Raw genomic sequence first — 14,768 nt, forward strand, 5'->3', positions numbered from 1 at the left:
GACTAACTTCATGTCAAGTGTTGGAGAAATTGTTTTATGCATACGCTTTAACCCTTTAAGGACGATTGGGTCACCCGTGTCCTATAGAGAAAATTATTTTTTTTCTGACTACCCAAAATTCTTTCTTTGTAATGTTTGTACGCAATCGTAAAGAAATCTTGGATATTTTTTGCAAAATTCCAACTATTTGCTATATATTAAATATTTAAGCTCAAAAGTGACGAATTTTCAAATGACCGCAATGACCGCACTGATAAATGATTTTTATTATTTTTTTTTTTACATTTCCAATTCTTTTTAAGCAAAACCCTTTGGGAATAGAAAGTACACTACTCATACATAATATTTTTCATTAGAGTAAAAATTATCATTCATTGGTATCGTCAAAAAAAATTACTTACATTTTTAGTCTATTTTTGTTCCTATCGTTCAGAGAAGTAAAAAATATACCGAATTCTGTTGGATTTTTCAAGGCTAGATGTAAGACATTTAATTAATTTTGTTTATTAGTTTATTTTTTTTATTAGTGATTTTCGATCAGACAAAAACATCTCCTCCTTGGTTAAGTTACGAGTTCAAGCATTTTACAAAGTAGGGGAAACTGGGGCAAAACTTGTCAAAACGCATATTTAATTCTTTCACGAGCTCTGAGAAAACTTAAAAGTTTTATAATAGCATATTCTTATAGGAAATTTATTGCTCTACAACATTGCAGATGACTATTTCCCTCTAAAGAAATGTGATTTTCGAATCATTTTCTAATGGCTCCGGCACACCTTTTAGATCAGGAAAATTTCATGAAGTTGAAATTCGGATCCCTTTCTTTTTCGCATGTTTTGCATATGTCTATCTCATTCTCTTGTACTCTTCTTCTTCTCTAAAACATCACTCCAAATTCAATTTAGCTTAATCGAATTTGGTATGTGAAAGAATGAGATAATCATATGCAAAATATGTGAGAAAGAAAGGGTTTCGAATTTCGACTTCATAAAATTTTCCTGATCTAAAAGGTGTGCCCGAGCCATAAAGGCCGATTTTGTGGAGATTCTCAAAATTGTTGGGGCAAATTTTGTCAGTCTTCGGATAATTTGTGACGTTTTATTCTCGCAAACGTTAAAAATATCAAATGGACATAATTTTATAGGAAATTTATCCTCTACAACTTTGTCGAAGATAATTTTTCTCTATAGTAAGGTGGAGTAACTGCATCGTTTTCCGAAGAGTGCTACTTAAACGCTTGTTTTTAGACTGATGAAATTCTTTTTTACTTCTTCTAAATCCATAGAATTATTCACTGTTTCATTTAGAAACATAATATAAAAAAAATATCAAAAATATTAAAGAAAATTTACATAATAATGATAAATACAGTAATGCTCGGATCCATGTGAGCGCAAAAGCTTTATATTGGATCGGAGTTCTGAATATCAAAATCTTGCCGTGGCCACCCGACCTCTTTAACTCCTGACCTAAATCCAATTGAAAATATTTGGTGGATTCTTGTTTGCCATATTTAGGCCAATATTCGCCAATACACTTACGTTTTGGAGTTAAAATCTGCAATTTTGGATACCTGGAACAAGCCTTAAGATAAGTTTATCGAAAATTTAATCGATAATAGGCCTAATCGCATTCTTGAAATACTTCATAAAAACGCTGGAATCACTAATTTTAAAGATTTGCATAAAAATTGTCTCACTTAATTATATTACAAAAGAATTTATTGACATTATCGTAGTTTTACGCTCAAAAACGTGTAAAATTGATATTCTTTCAATTAAAATTTAAGAAAGATGTTGCGCTGTCAAACAATTATCATAAATAGGTTCAAATCAATTTATTTTGTGGAAAAAATTAAATTAAAAAAAAATATATAGAAGAAAATCTGAATATTGAGGAGTGATCTTATGGTAATGATGCACTTGAAAACCATAAAAATCAGCATTTATTAAATGGAAATATGAGAGAGCCGTTGCAATGCCAAAAAAATACAATAATCAAGTTGTAAAATAATTCAATTCAAAGTATTTTGCAGAAAAAAATTAAATAAAACCAATATAGAAAGAAATTTTGAGTTCTGCAAAAATGATCTTATGGTAATGGTACGCACTGTATTATTTCTGCTTTTTCTCAAACATGAACAGTTATATTATGTTACTGCAGTGACTGTATTACGGAATTAAAAATTAAAAGTATTATTTTAAGTGGATTAGTCATAAACGATCCAAATAGCGAAGCGTCCGGATTAGCACACTTGACTGTATTTTAACGAGAAATGTGCTTAAATTGAGTTAATTAGTATTGATATTTTCTGTAAGGCAAATATTCCAAAAATAGGGCTCAAAATTTCATTATTTTTTATTTATTATAAAATAGTGAATATTGAAATTTTCGTTTTAACAAATTTTGCCCCAGTCTCCCCTATGGGGTTATTTGTAATCCCGGTAATCCCTATCAGGGAATCTGTAAGGGCGGAGTCCTTAAGGCAATCGCGTGGATGATCACCTTGGCTGCCAGAAGTTTTTCCAGAACCCTCAGCGCTCCTCCTGACGATCTATTCCCTACTAAAAATTTCCAATGTTTCTATCGCTATCTTTAATCTATAAAATTTTCAACTTTCTATCTTTATCGGTTACTTTAGGTGTTAATTGAAAATTAATTCGCAATACGATTTTCGATATGTGGTGACTTTCTGGCAAATTTTGGAAGTCAGCCAAAGTGCGTTCAATGTTCGACACTCCCCCTATTTACTCCGAAAGCTGCATCTCTATAACTTTGGAGTCAGACAATCATTGTGACTCTCCACTTGACACCAGTCCACTGTCGATTGTGATAAAGAAAACATATTCTCCCGGAAGCACAAAAATCAAAATCCCGCTGGGGATTGTGATAAATTGCATGAAAATATTCTCTGCGACAATTTAGTTTTTTTTTTTGTAATCTAGTTAGAGTAGTGAATTTTTTTTTCAAGAGACTGAACATTGAGAAAAAAAGTTTATTGATATAGTTTTTCTTGAATTATTATTATTTTTTTGGATACAAATATCTGTCCAGATTGTAAATATGTCACGATTGGGTAAGTGTGTTGGTTGATTTATAAAGAAATTAAACACAATTTGAATGAAATCAATTTAGACAAATTTACCTTCATGATCCGTCGTGCGCTCTGTCTCTCTCGTGGGTATTCAATTGTCGCGGGTTTTAGACGGAAATAGTGGTGCGATTGAAGAGATCCATTGTGAGTGCACTGAGAAATGCTGGGAGTGAATTATGAGCACCCAAGTGAGTTCGCATCATATCCCGAAGTGATATTGAATATTCTGTTTCGAGCATGTCCAGCACACCGCTCTCATTGAGTCGGAAATTGAGAAAATCATCCTCATTCTCAGCATACATGCTCGAAATGCGGTAATTTGTACTGCCCGTCCTATCGACTCTGTAGCCAAAGAGCATATAGCAAACTTCCCGGAATTCCTGACTTGCCGCCTTGTAGACTTCTTTGAGATGTTGATTCTTTGACTCCAGGCTAGCCAATTGACTCCGCAACGTATTCATTTCTTTCATATTCATCGTTATATTTGATTCATTCATTCGCATTGTCATATTCTCATGATCCTCTTCCAACTTCCGGATCTTCCTCTTGAGACGCTCAATTTCAGCTTGGAGCTTCTCGACTTCCTGTAAATGATTCTCATGGGCTGTCTGAGCTGGATTTATGGACATATGCACAACTTTGTATTTGTCCGCATTGAAATCCCCTTTGAGGCTTCGATGTTCAAGTTCCAGCTCCAGCTCATCCCTGCGCCGTCTCAGACGTTCAATCTCCATCCGAGCCTCAGTCAGTTCCCTCCTCAGATTCTCATGCGTAGCTCCACTGAGCCCTGTTTCCGGAGATGCTTTTGCCACTTGTAGATCTTTTTCGAGATTGCTACACATTTCCTTGTATCCAGCCACGGTTTTCTCCAGCATTTCCACTCGCAATCTCAGCTGATTCTCTGGCGTTGCCCCAAGAGCTCCCGGAGGCCCAGAAATTGTCAAATCCTTCTCGTAGTTCTCAATCAATTGTTTATAGCAATCGCGCTCCTTGGCCAGGAGTAGCATCTTCTTCTGGAGACGATGACAGATCACCTGGTGATTCTTCAGGCTACTCTTGAGCTCGGCATTTGCCTTCAGTAGAGCCTCATTCTGAGCCCGAGTCTCATGGGACTGAGACTCCAGGGAATTCCTTTCGGTTTTACTTTTGTTCCTCTCACTCACCAGAACCACATCCTTCTGCAGAATCTCCTCAATCCTCCGGCGAAGATTGGCAGCAGTCGGTGATTGATTCTGTGGACAGTGATCAACAGCAATGGCTGTCCATGTAGCCAATTCCTTCTCCAAGTCTCCCAGACGAATTTTCATCTCAATAGCATCAACATTGTTCTTCTCACTCTTCTCCAAACGACTCTTCAGGTCATACACTTGCTCCTCCAGCAACAACTTATTCCCAATGGCATCCCGGAGGTTCTTGTTGTCAGTCCGAAGGCGTGGCAGCTCCTTCTCCAGATCTGCCAATTGGGAAAGTCTTGCCAACGATGAAGACGACATATCCTTCCATTCTCCATATCCAGCAATCTCATACTCCAGCTCCTTGATCTTCATGGTAGCTGACTGATTTTTCTGCTTTTCCTCTTCGAGTGATGCCTCCAATTCCTTGAATTTCTTCATATTCTGCTGCAGAGACTCATTCAACTCAAACAACCTCGAATTCTCTTCCTCCACACTCGTTAGATTCTGCATAACCTCACTCAGTTGCCGATTGAGATCACTAACATCATTGTTGTAGTCATTGCTGGACTTCCGGAAGTTCTCTTCGACTGCTGTCAGCTTCTTCTGGAGGGAATGTATCGTATCCTCGTAGGTAAGTCTCTCAGATTTTCGCTCATTGCGACATCTCACAAGATCCTCCTTGGCTATAGCTTCCCTCTTTCGCAAAACCCCCAAGTGCTTCTCACACTCATGTGTCTTGTTCTTGAAATATGCCACCTGATCCTTCAAACCATCCACCTTCGACGTGTAATCCTTTTCAATATTCCTACGCTGCATGTGCTGCTGCTCCAACTCATTCTGCAGCTGAGTTACCTGCAAAAACCAAACCCAAACCCTCAGAAACTCCCTTCCGGAAAGCCTAAAAATAGTCCCTCTTACATTTGCATTGGCTGCCAGGAGGTCAGCTTTGAGTATCTTCACCTGCCATGGACTCATGGGAGGCACAGCAGAATTGTTCATACTGCCCAAACTTGAATTTGGTGACTCATCCCGTCGCCTCTTCTCGCAATTTGAATCTCCGGATGTGATTTTTCGCTTGGAAGTACCTTTCAAAGGCAAACATAACCTCACATTACATGTTTTCTTCTGAGAAAACACCCCACAAAATCCCTTCTACCGCTTCTACCCCAAAAAAAAACTCACGTTTGTCGTCAAAGGAGTCATCCAGACAGTCAAAGCTCAATCTCTTGGGGATGGGAATGGATGAAGTGTCCAGGAGTTGGTCAAAAATATTAGAGATGTTTGATTTGATCTCTTCCATGGTTAAATGCACAATTTTCACGTGCTGTTGCAGCTTTTTCACTACAAATCACCTATAAAGGTGGAAATGAGGTGACCGGAAATGCTTTTAATTAGGTTTTTTGTCCAGGAAAAAGCCACAAATAAAAATCTGCCGCTTGCCGACAATGCACTTTAATTCAGTGTTGCCAACACTTCGGTGACAGTTCCATGAGATACTCAAATCCCCCAAAAATCTGCTAAATTTCAAATGTTTGAATTTGAATAGGGTAGAGTCAGCCATTTTGGCCACCTAAAGTAAAATCACATTGTAAGGCAATTATGAGTTTATTTAGAACAGGAAAATGGGTCTTATTTCGTGCCCTCTGTAACGAATCAGAAAACCATATTTGATTTTATATCGACTTGATTAATTCTATGTTATTGAAAGAAATTCTCGACAAGGTAAACAATTACTAAAAAAAACATGGGATTCTTAAGAAACTTGTTAATGTTAAGAGAAATTGTTTTGCATTATTTCATATTTTTGATGAAAATATTTGATGTTATTCAATGAAAGTCCATTTCTTAATTAACTAAATTTTATTGTGATATCATTCTTAATAAGATTTTCTAACAAACTAAATGAAAATCGGATGTGGCTAAAAGATCTTACATTTTCGGCTTTGTAAGTACTTTTGGCCATACATTTTCCCATACATTTTACACGTGGCGCACCTCGCGGATTTCAGTAAAAACAATCGTGACTTTTGACTGATATTTACATCAAATAGAAAATGTGCAAAAAATCGTTTAAAATACTCTAATAATCACATAAAATTGGTGTTAAATAAGAATATGACTTGGGCTGTGTATTTGTGAAAGTTTTCGAAAGCTATTTCTTCTGTTATTTTATTAAAATTCTATTGGAAACAAGTGGCCAAAAGTGCTTACAAAGTGGCCAAAAGTACTGAAACATGCATAGATACATAAAATGCATTTTTCACTAAAATATCCAAAAAATTTTGGGAATTCTCTTGGATTATATGGAAGAAACGGCTTTAAGGTATCTTTGTACTAAATATCATTTTATTTAAATTAAGATTATAAAAATTACAAGCACATGAAATCCTAAAGTGGCCAAAAGTACTTACTCCACTCTATTCACCGGGAGTATTGCCTTGTCAAGAATATTTATTACGTGCGTAATCCTTAATAATTTTCACATGCAATTTTTTACTGGTGGATGGAAAACAAAATAATTTTTGTTTGTTTATCAGAATACGGAATGTGAGGATAGTTAAATGATTCAAATGATTATCCCTATTTTTATTATTATTATTTTTAATAAAATTCAATGGCTTTTGCACGACAAAAACTTTACTTTTTTCGTATATATATTTTTTTTGCAAAATTTTGAAAGTAGAAAGCATCTATATTTATTTTAATTTATTTTATAAAATCTCTGCAAGTAAAACAAGATTTGTTTTATAATTATATTTTATATGGACATTTTTTTATTTATCTATTAGAAGTTTTGTATTTCACAAAATTCTATAGAACTGCCTTTATTTTGATTAATAAAAATTACCTTAAATTTGTTTCAGAGAAATTGAGTTTTATAAACTAAATAAGAAACAAAAAGTCTTTCAAATTCGTGCATTTGGAAGCGAAATGTCATCCAATTTATGGAGAAATTTAGACGTAGAACAATAGTATGAAAACCAAGGTTTTTTTTTAAATTATATAATCAATATAAATTTACAAAGTCTTAATAATAATTGCAAACTTGTCAAGAAAACTTCTATGCAAACAATCAGAACACAACAAAAAAATCGAATGCTAATTTGAGCAGAAAACATTTGTTTCCGCTATATTAAATATAGCGGAAACAAATTTTGGCAAACATAATCAAAATTGAAAAATGTAAACCAAACTTTCTTTTTAAATGAAACTGTATACTGAGCTAAAATGTGTTCCAATTGAAAAAGAACAAAATTATCGAGGATACACAAATTATCATATTTGTAATTTGCACCTGAAACTTTACAAAACAAATTTTATTATTTTCATAAATTTTATACAAATTCAGTAAAATTAATCATTTCAAAATATTATGATTTATAATTTTCATGTTTTATTAGAATACGTGGTCAAAAATCCTAAGTCTTTATAGTGTAATCTAGATGTAAACCCTAAGTATTTCATTTCTTTTAAGAATGAAGTACAGTAACTCTTGCTTATAATTTAGTTCTTTTTTCGCTCGGAATACTTTTTAATTCAAACGGCAGTTACATTAAAAAAAAATGTTTACATTCTTGCAATTCACGTTCACCTTTAAAATTATTCATTATTTGGATGATATTTGTCTCCTAAATTCACAAATTTGCAAGACTATAACTCTCAGAGTACACCAAATGCTAAAACTTAGCATTTTTAGCATTTTCGCAAATAGTTGCTAACTATTTGTAATATTTTTCTGTGTTTCAACATTTGGTGCTCGCAAAGCTGTCTACACATTATGAGAAATTTCTATCAAAAATTAGCTTCAAGATATGTGCTTCAAAAAACTTGCCTTCACATTGGTATGAATTTTTGATAAAAAGATGGGTTTTTGAAGTAAATTTGTATGTGTAGGTACTTTCTTTCCAGAATCAATTCAATTAAATGTAATTTTCATAAAAAAAAAATTTGAAAGAAATTACTCGCTACACATTGGAACAAAATTGAACGGAAATTTTTGACAGAATTTTTGAAGAAAAACATCACGATTCGAGATTATTTTTCATGAAAATTTGTTGTTTTACTGCTGGAAAAAACGAGAAATGAATTTGTGGACGTTCCTTGGGATAATATTTAGTAAATTTTTGTGGAAAATATCCCTAAAATGTAAAAGAAGAGTGTTTTTCTGGAGATTTCATTCCTGGTGTTGAATCCATCGCAGCTTTGAAGAAAGGAACATTTCCTCTCACTTTTTTTCTTCTGTTGAAAATGTTTTTGAAAAAAGTTTTTTTTTGCGAAAAAACGATTTTTTATCCACAGCAAACTGCAAATATCACGATCACGCAATATTCATGAAGGTAAGGACAAAGATTTTGAGGTTATATTCGCGTATTCCAGAAAGTCAATAGGGATGCAAAAAAAGTCCGTCAAAGAAACATGTAAAAAGAAGAAACAACAAAGTGAAAATAGTATGGGAAAGTCAAAAGATCAAGCTGAGATTACGTAAAAAGGGGAAAAAAATATGTGGAAATGTTCTTTCCTTCAAAGCTGGGGATTTTACCAGAATGACATCTCCAGAAAAACGCACTCTCTCTGCATTTTTGCGATATTTTCCACAAAAATTCAACAAATACTATAGTATCTATAAATACTTCAATAAATACTTGAATTGAATTGAATTGAATTGAATTGAATACTATCCTAAGGAACTTCCACAAACACTTTTTCACATTTTTCAACAGTGAAACAACAAATTTTCGTGAAAAACAATCACAAGAGCAAGAGACTTGGGAAATATGTTAGCTATCTGTCAAAAATGTTTGAAGAAAAGAAACACTCTTCTTTAAAACCTTTTTGAAGTATTTCTTGATGAAATCAGTTCCAATCCAATGTGTAGATGTAGACACTTTTAGTCTTTAATTCAAGCGAGAGTTTCGTTTGAAAATGCTGTTGTTGACATTTTTCACGTTACGTGTTTGTCGCAATTTTTCTGATAAATTTTATAGATAATTTCGATGATTTCTAAAAAAAAAATCTCCTAAAAAAATCTCTTAGTTCTGATCAAAATTTTCGGACCTAAATGCCCACTCGAATCGCCTAAATCTATAGGGAAAATCTCCTAGAGTTGGCAACACTGCTTTAATTTGATATTTGGCCACTTGGGGTGCCACATGGCAGAGAATGCGCGCTCTTTTTCTCACTCCATTCATCTGTGAGTCAGTTGAACATCATCACGGTCTCATCTTAAGCAATTTTCATAAAATTTTCCCACAAAATTGCACTAATTTTAGAGAAAATGTGTTCATAAGATAAAGGAGAATAACTAAAGATCAAGATCTGGTGTAAATGTGAAGGAGAAAGAGTGTAAGAAATCATGTGAATCTCTGTGAAAAACTTGTGATGGAATGGGAGCTTCTGGGGGTGTTTTGTACACTTTGTACATGATTTATGTGAAATTTGCGCATATGTTTCCCATCAAGAGCATAAAGACAAGTCAAAAGGGAGGATGGTAAGTCAACAGTTTAGCCTAAAATAATTTAAATAAATAAAATAAGGTCAAAGGTAACATGGGAAGCTATGTGCGGAATTGGGGAGAAATTGTGTCAGGTTCTCTCTCAATTTCCATCAGTAAACACGATTGAACTTTCACTGATTTGGGGAGGATTAGAAGAGAGATGAAAAGATCCCTAGGGTATGGGATTGAGTGAGGGTTCAAAATATGTGGTATAGACACATTTATGGGGAGAATGGGTGGTATAATGAGGCGATTAAGCTGAGGGGGAGGTGGAGTGCTAGAGAGGAACAATATCCCGGAGCAAATGAATGTTATTTCGTTGATAAATGAGCCGTCCGAGGCCTCAGAAAGCTTTTCCCCAATTTCCATCCCAAGAAATTCAATGTGAAGGCCACAATTATTTATTTCCCCCTTTTTTGCTCCCCTTTGGCCTTCAGGTTTTTTTTTGTTGCATTAACTCCTGAGTAAATTTCTTTTGCAGAGATTTTTGAAGAAAATAATTTTCACATGGAAAAGCTTTAATTTTCAAAATTTAACAACCATTTTGGGGAAAGTTTGATCTTAAACTGACTCAAATTTCCCATTTTTGCTGGAGAGATTTAGCCGGATGTTTGATTAAGGATTTTTGAATTTATGCTTGAAATCTCTGTGTGTTTGGGAGGTTTGGGACAAGGTCCTCCTTAAAGCCCACCATGTGAATGGAATCAAAATAAACTTTCTCCGCATCCAACGGAAATTCCTGTGGGAAAATCTCGTGAGCTATAGGGTAAGGGCTCATAATTTTGTACAGTCTGCTTATAAGTATCGATGTTCCAAGTTTGAAGTGCGATATTAGGTGAGATTCTTAATAATCTCACCTACTATAATCCTAACAAAATTTCATGTCCTCCGATCGCGCTCAAACTTGGCCAAAATGTGTTTCGCCACTTCCTGATCACGAATATATGGGGGGCTAAGTTACGTTCCCGGCCGGCCGGCCGCTCTTTGGAGCTTAATAGCTCCTAAACTAAAAGAGATATCGACTTGCGGTTTTCGGCAAAGGTTATATATCGGGTGAAAATTGCAATTTGGTGCATTGACCCCCCACCCCCCACCCCTCCTTCCGCCATTTTGAATACCCCCATTTTTTTGTTTTCTCAATGGCTCCACCCCTATGGCATTGATCGGGCTCAAATTTTAGTATGTTATAGCTGGGCCTTAGGGCTTTCCATCAATACCAAACTTAAGATCCCCCGACCCCCCTGACGCGAGCAGTAAGGGTCCAAAAAACAATTCTTAAAATGGCCATAACTCCTGTTCTAATTATCACAATTTAAAAAGTGAGGGCGTTTTGGAAAGCTCTCGTGAAATGCCACTTCTCCTTCTAACATCACAAGTTGATAAAAACACCGCTAGGGGCGCTATTTTTAAAAAGAAGATTTTTCAATTTTCTAAGTTAAATAACTCAAAAATTCCATTGTGCATCGGGCTGAAATTTTAGTATGTTGTAGCCGCTGATTATACCTATTAAGCAAAAAATTCTTAAGTCGATCGATGACCCCTGACCCGAGCTATAAGGGATCAAAGTTCGAATATTGACCGGTCTCTATCTTTGATTCTAATCAACATAGCGACCTAAATTTTAGCTTTTTGGTTTCGTCTTGATGAGCACTTTCAGATGGAAGTTCAAAAATTCACCACAGGTGGCGCTGCGATAGCGTCAAAATTCATTAAAATTCAAACTCATTTTTCTCAAAAACGGCATTGTGCAAGTTAATGAAATTTTAGAGTCTTGTAGTCCAGTCTAGGACGTTTCCAAAATGGGTCGTAAGTGCGCTGTGCTTTCAATAGAACCGGAGGTATGAGGGGTCAAAGTTCACGAAATTCAAAAAATCACATCTCCGGTTCTATGTTACCGATTTTGATGAATCACCAAATGCTACAACTTTCTAAAACATTTGAACTTCGTGGGACCAACACCAGGGGCGCCACAGTCGAAAAACCAATTTCAATATCACGTAACCTCAATTATCTCGACTGTCGCTGAACCGATTTTGATGATTACTTTGACATAATTGTAGAAGACATTTGTGTCTACATTTCGTCCATATATCATTCTCCGCTCAGATTACGCTATCTCTCCGATTTTGCCGTTTAATTGTGAAAAAAATGATTTTTCCTATAATAACGCTTTGAAACCACTCAGATGCCAATTTGACTACTTCTTCTCGACCAAGACACTTAAAATAGGGTTTTAAATGGAAAGTCTCACAAAATACAACAATTCTTTGATATAGTTGAAGTTCATCAAATGAACACTTGGGGTCCTCTGGTCGAAAAAACGATTTTAGAAACAAACAACGTCGATTATCTCGTCTTGTGATTAATCAATGAGATCAAGTTCTTCGGCAAAATTATAGAGAACATTCTGGTCTACATTTGACCCATATATCACTTTTCTGTCACTCCATCCAAGTCTTTGATATTTTAGTTTAAATACAAAATTTGTATAGTTTCACGAATTTGATTTAATATAACTGAATGGTGTCCCCCAACTTCGGCTCTAAATCGAATTTGAGTACATTTCGAGTTAGCTCACATTAAAAATCTCACCTACATAAGCCGGTTAGGATTATCTGTCCGTTTTCAGTACTAATTTACTTTTTACAGTAGAACCCCGCTATAGGCCATCGCTCTATAGTCCACACTTTATCGATCGTTGATTCAAAACACTGATTTTAAGTTAGGTTATGTTTTTTAGTACGCGACATGCAATATAGTCATTTTAATATTTTTGGCAAACTTTATTAAGTAGTTGTGAGAATTGTGATCCATAATGAAGAGAGCGAGGACAATAACCAAAATCGCAAAGAAAGTGGAAGCCGTCGGGAAATTTCAATACTAAAAGTCGTTGATAATTTTAAAAAATGACATGGACTATATTGCGACCCAAGACTCAAATCTGGAACCAAATATGGACTATAGCGAGGCTCTATTGTATTCATTTATTTTTTCAGCAAAAAGTTCTTTAGAAACACAAAATAGAATATCCAAAGATTGTATATTGCATATTTTGATATAATAAACTACTCTCAATTTTCCAGAAAAGCGCGTAGAATTTTCCGGGTCATATGATCCTATTGTCGGCAAGGGTAAAAGTTTGTGAAAGTGTTTTCGTGCCAACCTAGTCCCCGGCAAGTGGCCTTTAAAGTTGAGGCCAATTTCTTACTTTCACATACAAATGCGTATGGCAATTTTTCTGCACTCGTGATCGTTATGCTAAATATTTAAAAAGTGAGAAGTTTTTCCGTATTATAAAATACCTTTCCGTATGGAGGAATATATACTAAATTTTTGTGTAAATAAATTTTTTCCTTGGAGCACTGTGAGCTGAGTCCGAGATCAATTTAGGAATTGGCTTCAAATAGCTTCATATAAAAAGGTCAACTTGCCAGGTGCTTGGTGCCAACAATGTAGTTGGGACGGTTGGGACATTGTTTTACTTTGTGAAATCCAGAAGAAAAATATCTTGCTCCTGGACATTTTATCTTATATTGATTGATTGATTGATTTATTTTCATCTCTGTTTTTTCCCCACCCCCATGCGGCCATCGCCGTCTTAGTGTCGGTTCCAACCTCCAGGATGAAAACGATGGAAAATCCATTCATTGGTTGTATCTGATAAAATAAAACATATTTTGCAATATTTTAAAGTATTCTGCAAACATCCCATATTGTGCAATTGTATTGTGTGTGAATAAATATTAGATAAGTTTATTTTTTCCGAATACCACTCAAAATATTGTGACAGAGACTGTTCAAGGGATTACAAAGCAATCCAGTTTGTCATGGTTTTGACCAAATTAATAACTTCAAGCAAAAAAACTCTTAGAAAACCCGTGATATATAATAGATTTTGAAAATGGTATGTGTACTTCCCTTACCGACAATAGGGTCATATATGACCCGGAGTTTTTCTGAGTTTTCTCGCAATGGTAATTTTTTCCTCTCAGCAGAACTATTATATTTGATCATAAATCATTAGGAAAAACTCAATTTTACATGAATTCACTTGCTCAATAAAAGTGTGACGCGGAAGATGTAAGCAATTGCTCACACTGAATTTTCAACAAAGCAATTTCAACTCAAATCATATTCAAAATTTAACGTATTTAGTGTTAAAATCTTCCAAAAAGAACAAATATTTAGATAGAATTCATTTCTCATTAAATATTGGAATAAAAATCCATAATTTTAATCAATTAATTTTTAGTGTCCAATTTTATCCTCAAAGTGTCCAAAATAAGAAACTGGTCAAAATTATGAGCCCTTACCCTAAATACCCTCCAAAATCCCTATTGTTTGGGAAAAGTTGTTTTTAATTCCTCTTCTCACAGACACGAATGTGGTGAACAAAAAGAGGAGGAAATAGCCCCACAAACTCCAGGTAGAATGGGTAGATTCTCAACATATAAATCAATGAGGACGTCTATAGACTGAGAGAGCGCATTATTGTGCAGGGCGGGAAATTGACAACAGAGCAATAAATCAAAATCATTCTTCCGGTAAAATAACTTTTCTTCTTTTGTGCTTACTATAGCCATGTTTTGGGGCAAAAGAGCACGAAGAGTGCGGAGTGAAAGTGTATACTTTCCAGGTGGATTTTTCCTGGTAAAATATCTCACACCCAAGAATATATATATTTTAATAAGTTTTTCACGATGGAGTTTTCTGAAAATTGCGGTGTCACTTGAAATTGCCTTTCAGCCCAAAGGACACAATAATTTTACCCATACTCTCTGACAATGTCGGCTTAGAAAATTTCTTCGCAACACAATTTTAATCGATTTCCCATCAATTTATTCAAAATGAATTTTGATTCATGTGGAAAAATTTGATTTTTTCTCTCATGTAAATATACAACAAGACAAGCTGAAGAATTATGCGATCGAAATTGCAGAAAGAAATCTTTTTGACGTGCGGTACCAATTAAAAAGTTTCATGCGATGTTCCTACGGGGGCGATA

General features: G+C 34.9%; 3 protein-coding genes across 4 annotated transcripts in view; 1 reads left to right on the forward strand and 2 right to left on the reverse strand.

Moving 5' to 3' along the window:
- Window positions 1–14,768, reverse strand: part of LOC129804471 (heparan sulfate glucosamine 3-O-sulfotransferase 5) — a 271,187-nt gene that overhangs the window by 223,211 nt on the left and 33,208 nt on the right. The gene's annotated exons all lie outside the window — the stretch shown is intronic.
- LOC129804444 (uncharacterized) overlaps window positions 2,676–14,768 on the forward strand; it is a 97,301-nt gene continuing 85,208 nt past the window's right edge. The window contains exon 1 of one of the 2 annotated variants that reach the window (XM_055851755.1): window positions 2,676–3,076. The gene's annotated coding sequence lies outside the window, so the exon portion shown is untranslated. Of the gene's footprint in view, window positions 3,077–9,626; window positions 9,758–14,768 lie in introns of those variants that run through there. The other variant, XM_055851756.1, reaches the window with a different exon arrangement.
- On the reverse strand, window positions 2,982–5,757 carry LOC129804453 (mitotic spindle assembly checkpoint protein MAD1). The gene is made up of 3 exons (XM_055851770.1): window positions 5,452–5,757; window positions 5,188–5,354; window positions 2,982–5,121 (listed from the first exon to the last, which is right to left on the reverse strand). The coding sequence occupies exons 1-3, from the start codon at window positions 5,567–5,569 to the stop codon at window positions 3,202–3,204; spliced, it is 2,205 nt and encodes a 734-aa protein (XP_055707745.1). The 5' UTR covers window positions 5,570–5,757; the 3' UTR covers window positions 2,982–3,201.

The sequence above is a fragment of the Phlebotomus papatasi genome, chromosome 2 (assembly GCF_024763615.1).
Source record: "Phlebotomus papatasi isolate M1 chromosome 2, Ppap_2.1, whole genome shotgun sequence".
Lineage (NCBI taxonomy): Eukaryota > Metazoa > Arthropoda > Insecta > Diptera > Psychodidae > Phlebotomus > Phlebotomus papatasi.

Coding starts and splice junctions, on each gene's coding strand:
- LOC129804453 (XM_055851770.1), bottom strand. CDS start 5,569: ATGGAAGAGATCAAATCAAACATCTCTAATATTTTTGACCAACTCCTG. Junction 5,355..5,451: donor TGACTCCTTTGACGACAAAC/GTGAGTTTTTTT, acceptor TGCCTTTGAAAG/GTACTTCCAAGCGAAAAATC. Junction 5,122..5,187: donor TCCTGGCAGCCAATGCAAAT/GTAAGAGGGACT, acceptor TGGTTTTTGCAG/GTAACTCAGCTGCAGAATGA.